At 42.5% G+C, this 23,196-nt stretch overlaps 1 protein-coding gene across 2 annotated transcripts; it reads right to left on the minus strand.

The window, feature by feature from the left end:
* Nucleotides 1-277: 277 nt before the first annotated feature.
* Nucleotides 278-22,383, minus strand: LOC119658410 (synaptic vesicle glycoprotein 2B-like). 2 transcript variants are annotated; one of them, XM_038065807.1, is made up of 8 exons: nt 22,184-22,383; nt 15,381-15,458; nt 15,001-15,325; nt 14,435-14,801; nt 9,910-10,230; nt 9,718-9,847; nt 654-810; nt 278-586 (listed from the first exon to the last, which is right to left on the minus strand). In XM_038065807.1, the coding sequence occupies exons 3-8, from the start codon at nt 15,300-15,302 to the stop codon at nt 349-351; spliced, it is 1,515 nt and encodes a 504-aa protein (XP_037921735.1). In that variant the 5' UTR covers nt 15,303-15,325; nt 15,381-15,458; nt 22,184-22,383; the 3' UTR covers nt 278-348. The 2 variants fall into 2 exon arrangements, with proteins under 2 accessions (XP_037921735.1, XP_037921734.1); XM_038065806.1 differs by having other exon boundaries at nt 22,047-22,383.
* Nucleotides 22,384-23,196: the final 813 nt, after the last annotated feature.

Consider the following 23,196-nt stretch of genomic DNA (forward strand, 5'->3'; position numbering starts at 1 on the left):
GAGAATCCTCATTGTGCGAACCAAACAAGTTGCTTCCTATAGTTCCTTTAGAGGTTGAAGAAGGAACACTTATTTATGACGTATATTTCCACCTGGAATATACCACCATGCTTACTTATTGTTCACCAACGGACCCGGAGCCCGTTCCTTCTGCATATCGAAATGAAAACTCGTTGTCAGGCTATCACTTGGTATTAGAAATTCGGGATACTGCCTAGAAAGGATATCAACCTTCCTTCGATTAAAGCAGCATGTTTTCAAATCTCCTGTTCACTAATTTCTAATTAATTAAAACTCATTTATTAAAAAAAACTACAAACTTAGAATAAAAAAAAAATTTCATAGAAATTAAATATTGTGAATACTATTAGCAGAAAGGTAATTTTCTTTTGGCCTCTGTTCAGTTTTTTCGTCTGTTTCCAATTTTTTCGGTATTAAAAGTCCCATAAATCCACCAAAGATTAAACTAATTCCCGAAAACAGGAATGCCGCTTCACAATTTACATCCAAAACGGAACTGATTATATTGGCACCAACCACGCTCCCCGATCTTCCAAACATCAAGGTAATGCAAACAGCCGTGGCCCTGGGTAGTTAAAATATGAAGGTTATACAATATATTATATAATTAATGGGAAAGGAAGTATACAAACCTTAAACTCGTTGGGAATAGATCAACTGTTGCTGCATTGATAACAACTGGCGCCAACCCAGATAGCATCAAGATAATAAATAGGTAAATGGCTAACAATGGCATGGTGACATAGGCCACCACCAAACCCGCTATTCCGCTTCCTACTAGAATCACGACTAGAATAAATAGGATAGAAAGACTTTATTATTTGGGTATTCTATCCAAAGTCATAAAGTTTCACAATATAACTAAATTTTAAAAACAAATTTCAGCAAGAAGATATAAGAGATACTTAGCAGGCGACTGGGCTACTAATCGCCCATTTTCACACTGTTGAAAGCTTTCTCGAAATCGATCCACAGGAGGGGTCTTCCGGAGAACTAATACCAGAGAAACATATGATGGCGCAAAATATCACGTGCTATATCGAGGTAAAATCTCCCAGGAATTTCCAGTCCAAAGCGGAGTTCGCGAGGGTTGCATCTTGTCAACGAAATTATTTCTTCTTTCTCCCCGATGTGAAGGAGTCCAATGGACGATGACATCTTTCCTCAAACACTCCGGCTACGCTGATAACATCTGTTTCCTTTCATGTCAAACGGGTCTTCGTATTCTTCCTATCTGCATTAATTGGCAGAGCATCGCAGGCCTCGATTTGTAAGGCATAATTTGTATATCTGGTAAGCGTGGTTTCTATCGGCGCCGACGGTGGCACCGAGCTGGATGTTGCCCGACGCATTAACAGTGCTAGATCCGCTTTCGCTACCTCGTCTAAAATTTGGAAATGCAGTTATCTCAGAACCAAAATGAAGTTGACACTGTTCTGTGCTAATGTTCTTTCTGTGTTGTTGTATGGGAGAAGCACATGGAAAGGGACTACCATTGTCACTCACTGCGCCGTACTAAAAGGTTCCCTGGCCTGATATTATTTCAAACGAAGAAATTGGTCGGCACACAAACCTGCCACCCGTACGCGAGGTGACCGGAGGGCGAAAGGGGCAATGGATAGGACACACATAAGGAGGGGCGATAATTGCGTTGCTGACTATGCCAAGCAGTGAAACCCATTTTCCCAGGATCGCTGATGAGTGGGTTACCTCAAGGACACGTGACGCAGAACATTAAAGGAGAAGTGCGAGCATTTCGGGAAAGCGTGCATTTCAGGTAACCGCGAATGATGGCGCATAGCTGTGATTGACGCGCTATAGCCTGCAAAGAAGTAAATAGCAACCATGTATAGACGCAGCCCCGCCGAACTCCATTTTGGGTTTCAAATTTGTGATATCTTGCGTCATCATACGTCGCTTTGATAATAACTAATCGTTTCTCCGGCATGCCGCTCCCGCATAGAGCAGATGGAGAGATGATCTAAACTCCGCACTCTGCTCCATAATGATCTAAAAGGTGTTAATGTGGTCGGTATGGGGAGATCCAGAGCAGGAACTAAACTGCCCGCTGTCAATCAAGCTTTCGAGATGTTTCTTACGGCTGCAGAGAGCATACAACTCCAAAAGCCTTCGCCGTACTCTAAATGAGTGTTTTTCTTTGGAATCTCAATGCTTATACGAACGAGCGGCAGGAACAACTCTGCAGAAACTGCAGGAGCTGCCAGACAGGTTTCGCAGGGAAGTCACCAATGCCGGCGGCATTGCTCCGTTTAGGGCATTGATAATAAATATATTTTTTCTTTTATTTGAAACAATAACATATTTGGCATACATTCCATTCCCCTTTTTAGTTTCAGTTGTCATTGTGGGTGAGAGTCCCACCGTTAATGTTTATCATGACTGCTTCAGCTTCTGTCTTCCTCGTGAGCACAATGGTGAAATTGTTTCTGTCATGGCGCACATTACCTTCCATTCGTCCGACTTTTTCACGGTATCCATATTCGGGCGGGTTGTTTAAAGTCTGCGCCACTGGAACAGCAAGAAAGTTTTTCCGTTGCTGAATAACCGACGGCCCTTATTGAATTTCGGAGGTCGATGTCCTGTTCCCTTGCAAACAGATGCAGTACCAGCGCGACAACCATAAGATGATGATCGCCTTCGAGGCCAATGTCAACATCTCTTTTATTACACACATTCAGAATACGCCTTATAAATCTATTGTTGGTCGATTCAATATTGATGTCGAAGTAGTGCATGTTGCAAAAGTCTACAAATCTCATCTCAGTTGTTGTTATAGTCAACAAGACTATACTCCCTATCATACGCCACCCATCACAACCAAAATGTCACCTTTAGGAACCTCTCCTGAACTGCATGCCATTGCTCATAGAAAACATGGACAGTGGATGTTGGAAATTTTACGCTGGTGCTTAACGCTTTGCAATATGCCGTCACAGTCTTCTACTATTATCAAAGGAAAAAGAGTACTATCCAGATTCCAACCAACTCACTTCGCTAATGTTCAAAACGTCCAGTCTATATCGCTGGAATTTTGACATGTGCAGAAAAATTTTCCGAGATAGGGTGCTGCGCGTCCCGTTCCCGTTGGGTAACGCACTGCAAAAGACCTGTTCGCGGCAATAGTCGGACTCGTAATTGACTAGAATACAAAGGCATGCAAAGCTTCGTGCGTTTTCAATGACTTCTGCGATAGTAATGCGGCTCCCTCTTTTATCCCTTTAGCTTGAACTATTTAGTTCTGCGCCTTCACTTCCCATGAAAAATTCGGATCTATGGAAAAGCACCATCTTCCACTCTTCCCTAATCAGGACGCAGCAACCTAAAAATACGTTTCGTATCATCATCGACTGGACCACGAACTTGAAGGTCTTATGAGGTTTATTTTCCGGGCCTGAAGCTTTGCTAACACAGGATTCATCTTTGGCTTTCAAATGATCAAAAGCCTCCAGAGACCCATAAAGAACTTGCCCTTATTCGTCTCCAAAAAAATCGAATTGAAGGTTATTCATATTCTTTCCTTCTTAATCAGTCTTAGCTACAGCCATCTGGGTAATTGCTCGCTTCTACGGCGACCCGACCGAAATTTGGACTGTTCACTGTTCCCTTGCATAACACTGATAAAAGTTAATACCACAATTGAACCAATTTCATTGGTCACTACCATGTCGAACTGCTCAAAACCTAACACTGAATTGCGCTTTCCTGAATTTCCGCTGGTCATAAGGAATTAGGGGCCTAGAATAGCAGTCTGTCGAAACGAAATTGTTCTTGAACTCGGTCGAAAAAGAGAGGTTGGAAGAGCATAGCAACTAGACACATATATGCCATCTAATTATATAGTTTATCAAATAGACAGACAAAAAATAGAGATAGAAAATCTGGGCCCAGGATAAACAGGGGTCACTCTATTTTACCAAAATATCTCTTTAAATTTGCTAAAGTCGCTATTTTGGATACCTGTGGTTCGGGCAAAATCACTCCCTTTCCTCCCCCTTCTTGTCACGCCTGGTAAGGTCTATGCAAACATCCCAAAACTGTGGTCACATTCTCCGCTAAAAGTGCAAGATAAAAGCAAGAATAATTTATGCTATGAACAAGCAAGCAAAAGTCATGAAATTTCTTTACAGGATTAGGTAAGCAAATTCTGTATTACGCTATTTTTGTAGATTCCCCAACACAAAGAAATTACCGCTGTCGAAGCTATAGGCAATATGCAACTCACTCAGTATAACTTTAATCGTGCAACTAATCTAAATTTACTCTCTTACGTTTATCTCCCGTTTTCAGACCTTCACTAAAAGTCACTGGGGCTGCTGAGGATTATCATTTTTTAAGGTTTTGTGTAAAACAAAACCTTATTAAAATCGATTTATTGTCTGTTTGTCACACGCACAGGATTGACACCAAGTTCATCCTAGAATCCTAGAATATAGGCAATAACATAGAGCATGATTCTACTAATCTGGTGGAAATCGCACTAATACTAGCAAAATGATAAAATTGTCACTTCTGTGCAAATTGAAGACTTCGAATGTCAGTATCAGGCGAAAAGAGTTCGCTCCGAGACTTCGTGGCGAACAGGCGTTGTGCGGAAAGTGAAAAATTACAGTGAGTGGCAAAAAAACGCCTTCGGGCATATTGAATCGAAAAGTTGAGTTCGGAAGTTAGAAAAAAAAAACACAGTGGGAAGAAGAAGTGACAGTGAACAGCGCAGTGGGAAAAACCCAAAGGAAGTATTGTTCCTCTAACAGTGGCACCAATATTAATTGGACAAATAAAGAAACAAATAAAGGAAAATTCTTTTATTTTCAGAGTGAACCAAGGACGGGCTTGGGGACAGGATGTCCGCCAAGAGAACAAAATTGATTCTCCCAGAAGAGATTTCGTCCGAGGAAGAGGGAGCAACGGGCCCTACAACCAAGATGGACGCAGATTCGAGCCTGCTCATCAGGATTGCGGAGCTCGAACAAGAGAAGGCCGACATGCCCCAGCAGTTGGAGTGCCAGTTCGCGCTCATCAAGGAGCTGCAGCAGGAGATGGCTGAGATGAAAGCAGCCAACATGGCCGGGAGGCAGCCGGTCCATCAGCAAGAAGAGCAACAGCAGCAGCTAATTAAGCAACAGCGACAACAACAGCAGGAGCAGGGGAAGCAGCAGCGACAACAGCAGCAGCATCGACAGGAGCAGCAAAGCGAAGAAGATGACGGTATGTGCCCGGAGGTCATCATCGAGGAGGAGGAAGGAGACCCCTTCAACTTCGTCGTCCGAAAAAAGAAGGCATCAAATAGGACTAAGGTTAGTGCTATCACTGTAAGTGCCCCACCAACCACCCCAAAATCCTCTCCCCAACCAGCCACCCCTAAGAAACTGAGAATTCCCCCGATAATTGGGTACAGACTAAATGTACCGCAGTTACTAAAACTTCGGAAAGAAAAAGGGTTGAAAGCAACCCTAAAGAACACGAGGGCTGACAAGACCCTCATCTTCGCCGAGACGGTTGAAGACCATGCTGCAATTTTCGCTCTCATAAGAGAGAAAGGTCTTCACGCCACCATCAGCACCCCACCGACCCTAAGAACCAAGTCGCTGGTTATTCGCGATCTCCACAAGGAGACAGATCCAGCAGACATATTGCGGGAACTCAATGAAGATTACCCGCAATTAAAATTGAAAACCGTGGCCAACTTAATTACGCGAGCAGATAAGCTTCTGCACAGCCAGAACCCGGCACTCCCGATGAGGTTTCAATCGGGACTATTCATAGCCACCTTCCAGCCCTCCCAAGAGCTCAGTGAAGTACTAAAAATTAAGTATATACTTCACCAGAAGATTTCGCTTGAGAAAGTCAAGCCAATTGAAGAAGTGCAGTGCTACAACTGCCAGAACTTCGGCCACATTGCCCCTAACTGTTCGATTGTGCACAGGTGTGTGAAGTGCGCAAAAAAACACGTCCGCGGGGAATGCCCCACACCATCGGCGGAGGCGCCGCACTGCTGCAATTGCGGCCAGACCGGACATCCTGCCAACTACCGCGGATGCCCGGCATACAAAGATATGGTTGCCAGAAGGGAAGCTGGCAGGGCGCGAAAAAATGCAGAAACGGCGAGGACCAAGCAAACGGTGACACAGATGTCACAAAGCTTGTCCCGGCCAGGTGTATCGTACGCCCAAGCAGCTAGGAATACTCTTCCTAGAGCTGCACCTCAAGCTCCACAAGGCAACAAACTGGCCTTCAAGAACTTGGTCGAAACGAATGAGCAGCGGCAGATTGCCGCAATCCAACTACTAATGAACTTATGGAGTTAAATATAGTCACATTTAACTCCGCGTCCCTGGTCTCACACGCCCAACGTGTCACTGCCCAAGCGTTGGTTGATACTCTGAAAGCAGACATATTTTGCGTTTCGGAGACCCACCTAAACCACAGAGATAATGTCAATTTCACCGGATATACCACTATTCGGCATAACAGCAACACGGGCGCTGCCCTTCTAGTAAAAAAAGACTACCATTTTGAGGAAGTCGTCATCGAGGGCTTACTAGTTTCCGTTTATTTCAAATACAATTCCCCAAGTGAGCAACTGGGCCATGACTTAAAAGTCTTGGGCGATCTCCAGTTAAAATCAAAATATCTTATTTTCGGTGGCGACTTTAACTCACGGCACAAATCCTGGGGCGATAAGGCAGAAAATTTAAATGGGAAAACCCTGTATAACTGGATCCACGACCCTTTCAGGCCAGCCAACCTTGAGGTGGTCTCGCCGGATTCGCCGACAAGACCCGCTAGTCAATCCATTATTGACTTTTTCCTGCTGTCTGATGAAACCAAGCAAAGTTTTCAGGTAACTTCCTGTAAAACCTTGCCAGGCATGTCCGACCATTTTGCAGTTGAACTCAAAATGGCCTCAACTTCACAACTGCAGAAGCGAGCTAAGGTAAGCATCAGGTCATTCGCCCACACTGATTGGGACAAATTCAAGTCAGATTTAGCACCAAGGCTGAACTTGAAGAAACTCGCTACAGATCGCAATCTGTCGGACAAAGAAATCGACGAAGCAATCATTTTGGCCACGGACGCCATCAATACTGCTACACGCAGAAATACCAGGCTGATCAAAGTCGATGAGTTTGTATACAACAAATTCCCGCATGACATCATGCTACATATGAAGGTCAGACAGATTTGGCGCAGGAACCTCAAGCGCAACTTCCATAAAAATGGAAATAAAGTTAATGCTGAATACAAAGCATTGCTCTCCCGGATTAATTGCCTGAGTACAATTATCCGGGAAATGGTGGCGCAATTCCGCAATAAAGAATTAACCCGTAATCTCGCAGATATTAAGCCCGGGCCAGATATGTTTCAACATATAAATAGGCTAGCGGGGAAAAATAGGTCCCGTAATTTCCTTCTTACCAGGAACAAGGAACCAATCTGCGGAGACGTCAGAAAGGCGCAAGTCCTTGCGGAATCATTTGAGTCTCAGCTCAATACCCCTCCGCCTCAAAGGAACCTGGCAATAGTGTCGATGGTTGAAACAACTATCGCCGACTTTGTCTCTAGGCATTCAAATAGATTAGTCACATTCTCCAAAACGAACTCCTCGGTAAAACCAACGGATTCGCAACAATTCCTGAGTTTATCACAACTCACCGCCTTGACCTCAAACCTAAACGGTAAAAAATCAGCCGGACCTGACGAAATTCCTAATTACGTAATTAGGCAACTTCCCCGAGTCTCCATCAAATTTTTGCTGGCAGTATTTAATAACTGCATAAATAATGGCTACTTTCCCACCACCTGGAAAGTAGCTAAAATAATTGCGATCCGGGAAAAAGGCGGCTCTACTGAGCCTAAAAACTTTAGACCCGTTTCATTATTATCCAATTTAGGCAAACTCTTTGAGAGAGCATGGACAATCGGGCTAGTCCAATATTGCAATCTCAAAGAGATTATACCGAACCATCAGTTCGGGTTCCGCAGCAAGCACAGAACTCAATATGCACTTAGCTACCTTCACGACACCGTCGTAGCAAGACTTAACGTCAATAATAAACCGACCGTAGCATGTGCATTAGACTTAGAAAAGGCCTTTGACTCCGTATGGGTAAACGGACTAATCTACAAACTGATAGATCTTGAGTTCCCAATTCCGATCATTAGAATTGCACTAAGCTTCTTCGAAGATAGGTATTTCTACGTCAGCGTGGGGAATGAATTCTCCGATCTCTTGTCGGTAACATCGGGAGTACCGCAAGGATCCATTTCTGGACCCACATTTTATAATATCTTCACGGCTGACGTCCCAACTCCCGAGCCCGGCACCGAACTTGTTCAATATGCCGATGATACTCTCATCTTCGCTTCAAGCCTCCACCCCAACAGGGCAGCCAAAGCGGTCGAGAGATACTTGAAAGACTTTGGCAAATATTACCTGGCATGGGGCATTAAGATTAATGAGGCCAAAACGCAATTCTGCACCTTCCGGAGGAAAGCTAGATACCTAGGTTCTAGAGGAATCCATAGAAAAGCTAAATGCTTGAAAATGAAGATCGGAAACACTATAGTGAGCAATTCCCAGACCATCAAGTACTTAGGAGTTAAACTTCACGAACTCCTTAAGTTCAAGCCACATCTTGAGCTCGCTATCGGTAAGGCACGCGGTGCATTCAGTAGGATCTACTTTCTTCTTCGAAAGAAGGTAGGACTCAGCATCAAGGCCAAACTGACTCTCTACAAGACCCTGATCAGACCCATTATCTGCTATGGAGCGCCCACGTGGATCACTTGCTCCACCCGAACCATGTCCAAATGTGAGGGATTCGAACGCCGGATATTAAGGTACTGCACTGGTCTTTCCTATAATTGGAAAACCAAGAAGGTTGGAAAAAACGCCGAGGTATATCGGCGCGCCAAGGTGCAACCTCTTCGAGAATTCGTTCTCAACTTCGTGGAATGGTTCTTCCAAAGAACGGATAATCATCCAAATCCACTAATCCGGCAACTCTACCAACAGGGTAGCACCTTCCCATTGGCCAACTTCCTAAGGCCCTGCCAAATAGTGAGCGAAGCTCTTAAACCCGCCATCCTTTCCCTATATGATTCTCCCTGCCTGGTAAGGGTACATCGAGGCTAAGCACAAGACATGTAATGTGCTATTGTAAATAGTAGGTTAAGTATTTATTGTTAGAATAAGTTAGATTAAGTTAGACTTAGTTAGTTTTAAGTATTTTAAGTAAGCAAGTGATGCCTTCTGGCGCTTTTAGTGCAAGCGCAGTCTTAGAAATAATTCAGATCAGTCAAAATAATTGTGAAGATTTATGTATTAAAATTAATACAATTAAAGTAAAAATTTACACAGAAGGTCGGGTAGGCCAAACAATTGTAATAGCCACCCATTGAAATAAAGTTAAGTTAGTTAAGCTTAATATTTAAGCTAGAATGTAATTAATCATGTATTAGAAAGTAAGCCACTATCATGAATCAAAAACTTAAAACTTAACTCAGGCGAAAGTGGATATTCTATGCTAGGCACTACTGGGACGATTGTTCACTCAAATGTTCTTATAAAAGACATACACAAAACCTTTCATACCTGAAGCGTCCAGTTTCCGGTTTCCAGACTTGTTTTAAAGTATATCAGTAATATTACAATACAGTGCAATGGATACTCACATAAGATCGATATCTTTCCTACTGCGTTGACTATAAATCCAATCAATGCTAACGATATCACATATAAAGCCTCTAAGAAAAGCGCATACTGATAAGTAGTTATATCAAGGGTTTCTCTGCATCTTGGCACCTAGAATGTTCAAAATGAAGCGTAACATATCAAGGATTTTGATATTATCAATCAACACTTACCGCATGCTCCAAATTTGTGTGATTATGTATCTTGTTCCCGACAAGAATCTGGCAAAGGGAAGCTCGGCCATTTGGATTCAAGTTTCGAAACTCTCCAATTTCATCAATAATAGCAGGGAACCACATGTACAGACCATTAGCCGTTATGAATGTTATAAATTGTAACAGGCAACCTAGCACAGTTTGCTTCAAATATTTTCTATGGAAAAGGGAGCTAGTTTGCTTCCACATGGCTATGAATGTATTCAACGCAGGATGTCTCATAAGTGCTGAGTCACTTACGCGAAGAGTGTATTCGTCCGTTTGTTCAATATGTGTAAACTGAAGTAAAAGGTAAAGCAGCTATCAGTACGTTATGTACCCATTGCCATTGGAATTTTATATTGTATTTTCATCATATTTGCAACAATGGCACCTTATTCAGAATAAAGGTATCTTATATGTGATATATCCTCTAAGACTGAACTCTTACTACTTCCGTCATTTATATACTGAATTTCACTAATTCATATTAATTACTCATAGTCCGAGAGCCAACTGCATACAGATTTTATATATAAAATACATATATATAAGATTCCCTTCACCCCTTGGTAGGGTATAGCGCGTCAACGACGCCTGCGCGCCGTCGGTTGCGGTTACCTGAAATGCCCTTCAGCTCCCCCACGACTTCCTGAGACGCTTGCACTCATCCTCCACTGTTCTGCGCCAAGTGCCCGTGGGGCGATCTTAGGAAAGTGCATTCTACTGCATGGCATTGCTTGCAATGCAACTGTAGCCCCTCCTTAATGTGTGACCAGTGTACTCGAATGATACGGCACAGACAGATATTGATGAAAGTTTAAGCCTTTGCGTAACAGTGGAGTTCACTTTCCATGGACCGCTTCTATATAGCAAAACAGAAAGAACACTGGCGCAGAATCGCCTCAACTTGACCTCGGTGTTGAGATAAGTGCATTTCTAGTTTTTAGACAAAGCCGACGAAGGCAGCGAAAGCAGATCCATGAGTGTTAATGCGTCGGGCGGCATCCAATTCAGTGCCAGGAACCATGCCTCGTAGATATACAAATATATATGTATACATAGATATATATACATACAGAGAAAAATGTAAAAATTGATCAACGTTTTCGATGCAGATAGTGAAAATGCGATGACCCGCCAGACTGAGAACGGTACTTTTGTTGGTGACAACAAGGCAGGTTGAAGAACGTCACCGATAGCAAGAAGAAGTAATATCGGTAACAGGAGGCAACACTGTCGGACTCCGCTTTAGACCTCAAAATCCTCCGAAACGTTACCTCGGTACACCACATGACATTTTGCGTCATCATAGGTCGCTCTCAAAATATTAGTTTCTCCGGAATGCCCCTTCTGCATTGAGCACCCCGGATAGACTCTCTGTTCATGCTATCGAAAGTTTTCTCAAAATTGATGAAGGGGAGATGCAGCGAAGATCTAAACTTCGCGCATTGTTCCAAAATGATTCTTAGGGTGTTGATGTGATCAATGTAGGAGGATCCAGAACGGAGACCGGCCTGGTCTCTGTCCATCAAACTTTCGAAAGGGAACACTCAGATACCCCTCCAATCCTCACACTGAAAACGGGTCCCCTTCTTTGGGATCTTGACGATCATCCCCTTTTTCTACTCTCGGAGAAGGATCTCGGATTACCAAGATTTCCGCACGAATGAAAGCAGCAAATCTGCAGTAACTGCAGGTGCAGCGATAAATAACTCTTTGGGAAGACCATCAAGCCTAGCGGCTTTACTTCATTTGAGTCCATTGATGGCCGAAATGATTTCTCTTCCGCTGGGAGGAACAGTCCGTCTCCGCATATTACGGTAACTAGCAATTCCATCCACAATAGAAGAAACCTCACCGGATGTCATATGGTTAAAAACCACGGCGAAGTGTTCTCTTTCCACCTCTTCAGTTGTTCATCATCGAGGATGGGAAGTCGACCGTTGACGTCCCTTATAAGACCATCGAAAGATTTGCGACCACATGCAAGCTCTTTTGTGATGCAGTGTATAGTTCCGAAATCATTGCGATCTGCGAAATCTTCCGCCTCCCTGACCAGCGCAGTAGCAAATTTTCTTTTGTCACGGCGTACACTACACCGAACTTCTCGGGGTGCCTCGCTTCATCGGAGTTCAAGCGCGTCACGTCCTCCATCACCCATTACGGTCAGTAAAGCCTTCACCCCCTTCCGTTTATCGATCCGCTTCCATGTTTCCCTTTCAGGACGTCGCCAACGACCTGTACAGCACTCGAGAAAATTAAATAAATTAATCTCAGGCGGGTTACTCAGTATATCTGCCGCTCGATCAGCAAGATCACCATCATCAACGGCGCAACAACCGGTATCCGGTCTAGGCCTGCCTTAATAACGAACTCCAGACATCCTGGTTTTGCGCCGAGATTCACCAATTCGATATCTCTAAAAGCTGTCTGGCGTCTTGACCTACGCCATCGCTCCATCTTAGGCAAGGTCTGCCTCGTCTTCTTTTTATACCATAGATATTGCACTTATTGACTTTCTGGGCTGGATCATCTTCATCCATGCGGATTAAGTGACCTGCCCACCGTAACCTATTGAGCCGGATTTTATCCACAACTTGACGGTCATGATATCGCTCATAGATTTCGTCGTTATGTAGGCTACGGAATCGTCCATCCTCATGTAGGGGGCCATAAATTCTTCGGAGGATTCTTCTCTCGAACGCGGCCAAGAGTTCGCAATTTTTCTTGCTAAGAACCCAAGTTTCCAAGGAATACCTGCCAGTCCTCGTAAGATCATTGTCTTGTACAGTAAAAGCTTTGACCCTATGGTGAGACGTTCCGAGCGGAACAGTTTTTGTAAGCTGAAATAGGCTCTGTTGGCTGACAACAACAGTGCGCGAATTTCATCATCGTACATGTCATCGGTTGTGATTTTCGACCCTAGATAGGAGAAATTATCAACGGTCTCAAAGTTATAGTCTCTTATCTTTATTCCTCTTGTTTGACCAGTGCGGTTTGATGTTGTTGGTTGGTTGGTTTTTGGTGCTGACGTTGCCACCATATACTTTGTCTTGCCTTCATTGATGTGCAGCCCCAGATCTCGCGCCGCATGCTCGATCTGGATGAAGACAGTTTGTACGTCTCGATCAGCAAGATAGGCGGTGCGAATTGCAAAAATCCACGGACCGTGTTTCCCCATCACATGCTCGAGTAAGGTGTTGTCAGACCCCACTTTGACAATGAGATCACCCATCACCATCACAATGTCACCTTTAGAAACCACCCCCCTTAACTATCATACATTAATTGCTCGTAGAAAGCATCCTTCTCCAAATCTGCGTTGGTGCGTTGCAGTGTGCAATTATTATGCTCATTAATCTGGACCAAGATCTAACAGTTAGGAATCTGTCAGAAACCAACTCCCAGTTCAAAAGAGAGCGCCTAGCGGTAGCCATCAGAAGCAACCCGACACCGGATTCGCATCTGCTTCCACTTGGTTTTCCAGAGTACAAACGCACATTACCGCAAGGGGGAGAGAAGTACTCTTCAGGGTTCCACTATCATCACTTAAGCCCAGAATATCTAGTTTATATCGTTAGAATTCCTGCTCAAGTTGGAGAAAGCGAGCATTCTGGGAACCCTCACTACCATTGTGAATTTCGTCCCCTTGCGTAGCGAACAAGATTGTCTAGCAAGTTTTCAAATTCAGGCAAGGTGAGGTTTGTTGGGGTGTAGCAGCTGTACATGAATACACCGCTTACTTTTGCCCACACAAAGCCGCTAGTCGCATAACTCAAGGTATATCGTATGACGACCCCACGCCCACATCGCCGCCCTACCAGTCAAATCTGTGACCACCAATCTGACAATCCCATCTTGAATTCGTATGCGGTATATGCAAGCAAATCCTGCAATGATTCAGATTTATTTGAATTAACCTTTTTTGAAGGATTTGTGTAAAACTTAAACGTAAACATAAGAAGGTGTGGTCTGTGAATCCCTTTACATATAGCCAGTGGCGCCATTTTGCGTTGAGTTTGAGGAGGGCGCCCCATATATGTGAACGGAGGATGTAAATTTTTTTTCATCAAATATGATCATGTGAGGTATCAAATCAGACAGACATATGTGTGTACGTGCTAGTGAAATTTGCGGGAAGTGTCTAATTCAGATAGATATATTTGAAAATTAAACCAGCGGTATACAATATACATATGTATGCTTTTGTGCACGAAGTAAATCGGAAATATGGGCACGATCAATTTATGTACACTATTCGGTAATAGGCAGCTTGTTTGTTTAGGGTGAGGACAATAATAATTCAATACAATTTCGCTAGTAAAGTTTCTTATTTTTGCATATGCTAATAGATTTTTCGACAACTTTTTAGCTTCCTCAATGCAGGATACCTATATTTCTTCTTAGTTTTAGCACCAACTCTATTATTACTCTACTTAAGTGTTTTTTTTTGCGTAACCTTATTTTTCTTACCATAATAGGAAAATATGAAAGGACTCACCGGATATGTCTCCCTTGCGTTTCCAGTATTTATTGAATAGATTCTGCTCAAAATCTGAATAGTCTCCGCCTGACCCTTATAGAGCAGAGTATATTTCGGGCTTTCTGGAATCACGAATAAGCACAAAGCGCAGATCAGACTGGGAATTCCACAAACCAACAAAAATAATCTCCACGGCTTATATACGATGTCAAGGAATGGAATATAAATTTGGAAACTTTGGTTTATCACAAGCCAAGCACATCCTGGTATTAATAACACGGCAATTGCGAATATCACTGCAGCTCCCATGATTGCTTTGGACCTGGCCTGGTTTGTATGAAATTCTCCAAGATATGCGTAAACAGTTGCAGATCCTCCGGAAACACTAAAAATAAACAATACATTTTTATGTATCCTGCCAAAAGGAAGCTTCAAGATGACATGAAAGTTGGCGTATAAAAACATCTTGAAGTCTCCGTAATGATCTAAGATAAATTTACGAAGGAAAATTTCCTTATACATATACTTGAATTACCATTGGTACCATTCTTTCATGTCATCTCTTAAAAGCATAAAATACTCACAAAAATCCATTCAAATATCGGAATATAACCAACGACCAGAAGTTATTAAGAAAACTAGAGATCAGAGTAAATGTGAATGCTATGATAAGCGTTGGGAGAATGATTCGCCTTCGTCCTTTTGTATCCGCAAGGAATCCCCATAGATGTGAGCTTGTTATAATGCCAATGAATCCAATTGCACCAAGCACGCCCTTTTCTTGCGTTGAAAAATGCAAATCACAGTCGGTGACTGGCAATATGAAACTTATGCCTAATGTTTCGAAAATTACTGCTCCCAATATCATGCCAGCCACTGTTATCATGAAGTAGTTGAATTTCCCAAATTCTGAAATTTTCCAAAGTTTATGAAAACATTCATTGATTAATTGGAAACTAAGTACTTGTCTCTGCTAAAGCTGTATCGAAATTTGCTTCCTTTGCATGTTTATGATCCCCGATACCTGTCTCGATATTTTCCTCTAGAAAATTAAGAAGAGAAAGAAAATATTTTGATTATTTTGTTGAATATGGGTTCAATAAAACAAAACTGTATTATATTCCTGAAATAGAGGTACATCTACTCTCCCTCGGACCCCACCTTCTCGTGGTAGAGGAGCCTGTAGTAGTTTACTAATAATAATTATAATCGTTGGCGCAACAATCCAATTGGATCAGGACATTGAAGTGCCTTAGAGCACTTCATTCAAGAGTACACTGTAGGTGGCAATTGCCCTGATTTGACTCAGGTACGCATTCACACTACTATAGGGGTGTCTAAAAACATGTCCAAGGGGTAAGGGACAAATTTCGAATCCACCCGCGTTCATGAGCAATCAGGTCGCGGCCGAGGCGCAGATTTTAGAGACCTCACCAAATTCATGTCTCGCTACGGAAAAATCTGTAAAAGACATGCTTTCCAACTCAATGGAAAGCTTGCATTTAGTGCCTACGGCGCTGCCGTCAGGAAGGAAAGTACGGCAACTCTCACTTTGCTTCTCCCAAGAAAATCAGAGTACGCCTGGCGCCCCCGCGGTACTACTGCCCAAACCTACCCATAAGTGGCAGAGGAAGGCTCGGCGGTATGTGGAAATGGATCCAGGCGCCTCAGATATCATGAACGTGGGGAGGCTTCAAGCCAATGGCAGAGGAAGGCACTGCGGAAGAAAGTGAAGCACCTTGGGAATAAGGACATGGACGTGGGTGCATTAATAATAATAATAATATCATAATAACACTATTAGGTGCGGTAATGTCCAGAGAAATCGGACACAAAGAAACGAAATCTTCGGCGAAAGTGGGGACAAACTGGTAACCCCAGTAGGACGCACCAAACTCTTCTGTCAGCGATAATGTGCACAAGAAGCGTAAAACCAACACATCTGCGGTGAGCAACGCTTAATTGTGCTCTGCACTAAGATCTAAATCCACGAATTCTGCGGGGATTAGGACCGGTGTATTGGAAGGTGATCAAATCATCGAGAGAGATCACAAACGGGTCCCTTCCATAGGAATATGGACCCGAAAGCGGGAAAGAAGAGGACGTATACACAAGCTACATCTTCATTTCTGACCATGCGGGTTGAATCCAAAGTTGGCAAAATGCCAGAGGGGCAATTTAACATCCTCCAGGAGTGCCTGTGGTAAAATTGATTGAGCCTGGAACGAAGCCAACATTTAACAATTAAAGATTTCGCGATGGCTCCTCAATTTAGGGTGCACTGATGACGCAGCCTTAAAATGGCTCCAGCAGGTAATGCCAACTTTGGTTTCTCACGGTTGGGCCAACTATTGCGCGCACTCCGCAGGACACCTGACTCTCGAAGGAAGTCATGAGGTATTATCCGCATGCTGGAAGAACGACCCCGAGCAAGGATTTCAGACACTGGAAGGTAAAGTTCACGAACACCAGGAAGGATCAATTTACAAACGTGGAGGATTTCAGCTTGAGGTTTCGAACTGCACCAAAAGATTCAAAAGGTGCTCAAGGACAGTCACTATACGGTGGTTCATTTTTTTCTGGACTGATTGAAATTCAATCGTATCAGGAAACTGAAATGAAAATGGATCAAACTGTAACATCTTCGATATGCTTTGGTGGGGAGTTGAGCGCAGATGGTAGTGCATACAGTGGGAGAACCCCCGTATGGGGACTTATACTGGCAAGGCGAGTGGAAAAACTTCATACCTACCTCTGCCTACTTACTCTACGCTTCTTTGCGTCCTCCATTGGCGCAATGACTAAGGAATCTGGTAGGGTATGCAGAATTAAGTGGTCTCTAACACTTAATAAGTTGCGATGCGAACCCTCAACATATTTGTTGGTACAGTAGCAAATGCAATCCCAGAGGAAAAAAGCTGTTTGATTTCATCACTTCAGCAGCTCTCATGACTGTAAACGTACGTGGAAGTTTCAGAAGTCATCAAATTCTTCATTGTTATTGCTTAAGTCACCAAGACCGTTTTTTATTTACGAAAGACAAGCGAAAAAGTTGCCTCGTTAAGTGTTTGGAAGGAGACTCCTATAAGGGCAGCTGGAAGGTTAAGAGAGACTTCAATTCAGTGTAGAGTCCTTCAAAGGGTAGAAAATCCGATGGAACCATTACGAATTCCAGATCGGAATCAGTACAGACCCTCTTGGAAGTACATCACCCGGGAGAATTAGCGAGAGAAGTGGAAGGGGAAGAGTTGGCGATTTCTGTAAACTTTTCAACAATTAAGTGTTGCAATGAAAAAGGGAGAGCCACCAGACTGTTGTTTGAACACTTCAAAACACCTGATATAGATAGCATCTACCCAGCAATACTAAAGAAGGGTATAGAGCACTTCTAAAAAATATTTTTCTAGCATATATTGATTGCATTGGAATGCGTGCCTACTTCTTAGCAGAAAGCCCAGGTTATCTTCATATCGAAGCCTGGGAGAGATGACTATTCAAATCTAAGGAGCTTCAGACAGATCAGCTTAACATTAATCTTGCTAAAAGGTCCCACATTTATAGGAAGGCGCTAGGGTCGCAATTGCTAAATGAAAACCAACGTGCTTACCAATGTGGCAATTCCTGTGAGACTGTTTTTTAAGGTTTTGTGTAAAACAAATATTAAAATTGGTTTACTATCTGTCTGTCTGTCTATCATATGCATTTTTCTCGAAGACAGTTATAGCAATTGACATTAAATTTGGTAAAAAGGTGGGAACTATAAACAGCAACAGTGAGTTACATCCTTTTACGTCGAGGGGAGGTCCCCATACATCCAAAAGGGGAGTGTACACTTTTTTTTCACCAAATATAGTGATGTTGGATATAAAATAGACGGTTTCAGTTAGCATACATACAGAATCACGAAGTTTTGTAGCAATGTAGGCAGTAACATAGAGCATGATCCTACCAACTTTGAAAATCGCAATATTACTAACGAAGTTTAAATAGGTCAAAGTTGTCGCTTCGGTGCAAATTCAAGACTCTAACTCTCAGTCTTACGCGAAAGTGGATATTCTCACATAATATATGCATATATTACAAATGTCCCCTCAAAAGTTTTTATAAAAGAAATACACAAAATGTTTCATACCTGAAGCGTCCAGCTTCCGGTTTTCCGATTTGTTATTCTTTGATTCTAAACATAGAGAATGCAACTGTGAGTACGCGATGGGGATATTCGGAGATATGGAAGAGGCGTCTTTTGAAAAACTTCGTGATGGCGTCGGAAAGCATGGTGTCGATGATACTTTAATTAAGTGGATCTATGCTATGCTGACGCAGAGATAGCTGTGGGTATAGCTACCTAACAGCGGAAATAACGGAAGGCTGCCTCCTAGAGGATGTGCTATCGCCACTTCTATGGGATATGCTGATGGGCTCACTACTATGCGAATTGCAAAATTATCCAATACACGTTCAAGCCTTTGCTGATGACGAGACTGTGCTAGCTGTTGGTTGAGATCTCGCGACGTTATGTAGAAACATATCATTGGTTTGGTAAATCCAAAAAACCACAATGATATGATTTACACAAAAAGACGACTGAATAGTTTTTGCCTTCCAGAGATGAGAGGTAAATGCAAATGTAAAGAGGAAACGATGTTCGCTTATGCATTCGTAATGCGATGGATCAAGGTGATGGGTGAATCGAATATAATGGACCACTTATGTCTAAGTACTCAGACACTTTTCCTATGTTGTATTCTCAAAGAACGCGGGCACGCGCCGAAACTTATCACGAACTCCATCGAGCAGAGAAGCGACTTCCCAGACAGAAAAAGGAAGCCTGGCAGAACCAACAGGTCTGTGAACTCGAAAATACACGGAGCAACCGCACCAGGCGCACAAGTTTTAGCAACAAGTCAACAGGATGAAGCCTTATACACCTCGATGCACATCCTGACGAGACAAAGAGGGAAATCTGATTTCCGACAGAATGGGTATATTGGAGCGATGGGTTGAGTACTTTGATGAACTACTGAACAACCAGAACATCGGCGAGTTTAAGGTCCCGCCAACTGAAGACGACGGACAAATACTGCCACCACCAAGTATAGGAGAAACAGTCCGTGCAATTCATCGGCTTAAAAATCATAAGTCGCCAGAAGCCGATGGAATTACAGCCGAATTGGTTAAATATGGAGGCGACCAGTTACACCAAGTGGTTCATCAACTTGTGGTCAAGGTATGGAACAACGAATCAATGCCTGACGATTGCAACGAGGCATTATCTATCTCATACATAAAAGGGGAGATATCACACAGTGCAGCAATTATATAGGTATCACGTTGCTGAGTACCACCTACAAGATATTCTCCACTATTCTGCTAGCCCAGATAGCCCCATACGCTCAGAACATCATTGACCCATACCAAAGAGGCTTCACTCCAGGCAAATCAGCAACAGATCAGATTTTCTGTCTGCGGCAAGCGATGGAAAAGCTGTTGGAATATCGGCAACAGTTGCACCATCTATTCATCGACTTTAAAGTCGCCTATGATAGCATTCGGTATCCCGACGAAATTAATAAGACTGACTAGGGTGACCCTGACCAATGTGTGAGGCCAGATAAAAGCGGCAGGATCACTCTCAAGACCATTCGACATCAACAACGGCCTACGACAAGGGGATGCCCTATCATGCGTCCTCTTTAACCTGACCTTCGAGAAAGTGATCCGTGATGCTGAGGTAAATGCAAGAGGTACGATCCTCTTTAAGTCCACCCAACTACTGCCTATGCTGATGATCATGGGAAAAACCACCCGAGACGTACAAACTACCTTCATCCAGATCGAGCAGGCGGCGTTTAACGCGAGACCTTGGGCTGCACATCAATGAAGGCAAGACAAAGTATATGGGGGCAACGTCAGCACCGAAAACCAACCAACCAACAACAACATCAAACCGCACTCGTCAAACAGGAAGAATAAGGATACCATGACCATCTGGTTGTGGATAAAATCCGTCTCAATAGGTTACAGTGGGCGGGTCACATAATCCATATGGATGAGGATGATCCCACCCGGAAAGTCTATAAGGGCAATATCTATGGTAGAGAAAGAAGACGAGGCAGACCCGACCTAAGCCAGACAGCTTTTAGGGATATCGAATTGGTGGAGCTCATCGCAAAACCGGGATGTCTGGAGTTGCTTATAAAGGCAGGCCTAGACCGGATACCGGTTGTTGCGCCGTTGATGATAATGTTCTCTAACAATGTGCCGCCAATGGCGAAACTGATGGAAGTTTCAGAACATCTACTGATCATCGTTGACAATACACGCTGTAAACTGTAACCACAGTCTTAAGTATTAATGGTGTCTTTCAATGAACAAAAGTCAACACAAATTAATTAAATCGATTACCTAATAGTCATGGAAAGTTTTTCCCAATTGAGTGGGTCTAGGTTCAAGTGTTTGGTGTTTTTTTCCATTGGAGGTTTTCAATTTAACCTATTGTAACTGCCAATAATTGAGCAATTAGGATAACATGACGCTAACATAATTTCATCACAATAAATTACATTCATTTGTAACATTTGTAACAGAATTTGTGTATTGTGTATATAAAATTTGGAAGTGGTTCCCGAAATATCGGCTTTTGCAAGAATAAATATCTACACCAACGAAAAAGAAACAACAAGTTTTTTATTATTTCAGATAATTATTCGTAGGAAATACAGCATAATTACACTAAAAAGAAGAAATCGACAAAAATTACCCAATTTTTTGCTTAAAATTGCATGAGAAATCACAGGGAGAGTTTTCAAACATAGATGTGAAATAAATTGATAGATTGATAGATTTCCTCCATAACCCTGAACGTGGAATTTTGGTGTGAACGAAGTGGCTTGACTTCAGTCCTGAGTAAACTATCAACAAAATTAGCTTAACAATTTTTTCGAAAACACAAATAAAGAAATTGGACAAAGATGGTCAGCACTCAAGATATTACGCATTAAACCAAAAGAAAGATTTATTTCGATCAAAATCAAGATTGTTAAAAACGAAGCCAGAACTCTAGACATTTCGAGCTTCATTAGAAAGCCCAGTTTTGGATCCAGTATTCAAGGACTGATCTGGAAGACTAGATATTCGTCCACCCCGCGTTGGGCGCCGATTACTTTATGAGTTTCCAGTTCGAAACGTATTTGGTTCGTTGCACATTCTAAAAGAATTATCTACTATGAACTGATAGGTTGAGTTAAGGGCGAAAAGCTTTAATTCGCCCAACATCAAACTAGAAACCCAATCGAAAAATTCGTCTCCTATCAAATTTAGAGAAAATACAACTTGCAGGACGACTATAAGTCTTCACCACGAAGGTGTTCATCTGTTACCACAAGACTACCATAGATTATCTACAATTGTCAACGATTTCTTAATTTCTCGAAAAGTATGTACGTTTTAAATGGAGTTTAAGTTCATTTATCACGCATTTTAAAGAAATTCTGTAGAGATAGCATTTGTTGATCCCCTTCAAGTTTCTTTCAAAATAGTTAGCATGATTCGATTTTGATGGATTTGATTCCGATCAATGGAGATGTTTCCTCAAAAAAGGCTAAAAAATTCCAAAATATCGCTCTGGTACCTTCTTTTTCCTCATTTGCATCATTTTGTGTAATTGCTTTGCACATGGTTTTCACCCTTCACTCACGAAACAATCACTACTAAAACTAATGAATGATGATAACACAATTGCGGAGCTTATCAATGATAGTAGCTCACTTGCTTCACTGTTACTAGAATGCACCCAACAAATATTCAATAAGTAAAATAGAAGGAACTTTATCAACTTTAACACTAACTAAAAAGATAATCGGAAGATCAGTCCTCCGAGATCGTGTAGCAGGCACTTTGTATAATAGAATTCGACACTGATTCAAAACAACAAATCCACTTGGAAGTAAAACTACCCGAACCGTTCTAGCGTCTTTCGTGAACTGATTCAGAAATTCTTCAAAGGAACTCTTTATACACATACATTCGTACAATCCGAATAATAAGACGTCCCATCCCCAGCAAATTATTCGCAGATCGCTTACCAATTAAACGAAGAAAGTTTTTTCCTATGGAAATAATTCACGCAGAATCTGTATGTTCATAGGCATAGTTGGTGTATCGGAGTACGCACAATATAAAAATTTTCCGTTACTTGATTATTCTGGAATAACTTCCTCCTTTCCCGTAGTCTATGCAATGACGAAATTTATGAATGATACCACCACCGTCTACTTGTGATAAAATCCGGTTAAAAAGACTAATAGGCTGCTATGAGGGGGTCAGTATGCAGTACTTTCGTTTGTAGAGTAGTTCTACCTATTAAATCTAGAAATAGAGTTCTACCGGTTTCTAAATTCCTGGATGATTTCTTAGGACTGACTGACTATCGCAACAGATTGCGATGCACTTGCCCTTTATCCGCTCGTCGCATTCATTTCAGCCTGAAAGGCCATTACATTTGGTCCCAAGGGGAAAATCCACTTTACCTTTCTATTCGAAGGGTAAGTTCCTGCTCCAGAACCCTGTTCCACCAATGTAGAACACTTCGGTATATCTTCCCGCACATTCTTCTGGTTCGTCTCAGCTTTCTCTATATTTCAGGATAACTTCATATCTTCTACCGAACCGGTATATGGGGATCCGAGCATTGAAAGACATTGCGAAAACAGGATTCAGTTCCCCCAATAAATTTTCCAATGATCTGTGACCCTTAGATCCATTATTTGCAGTTGGGTCGG

This window comes from Hermetia illucens, chromosome 5 (genome assembly GCF_905115235.1).
Source record: "Hermetia illucens chromosome 5, iHerIll2.2.curated.20191125, whole genome shotgun sequence".
Classification (NCBI taxonomy): Eukaryota; Metazoa; Arthropoda; class Insecta; order Diptera; family Stratiomyidae; genus Hermetia; species Hermetia illucens.

Bases quoted from the DNA above. Each gene is read 5' to 3' on its own strand.
- LOC119658410 (XM_038065806.1), bottom strand. From the start codon at position 22,092: ATGTGCAAAGCAATTACACAAAATGATGCAAATGAGGAAAAAGAAG. The intron at 10,231-14,434 runs GTGAGTCCTTTC...CTTTTACTTCAG, and splicing joins ACGCAAGGGAGACATATCCG to TTTACACATATTGAACAAAC. The intron at 811-9,717 runs GTGAGTATCCAT...TATTTATTCTAG, and splicing joins AGGAAAGATATCGATCTTAT to TCGTGATTCTAGTAGGAAGC.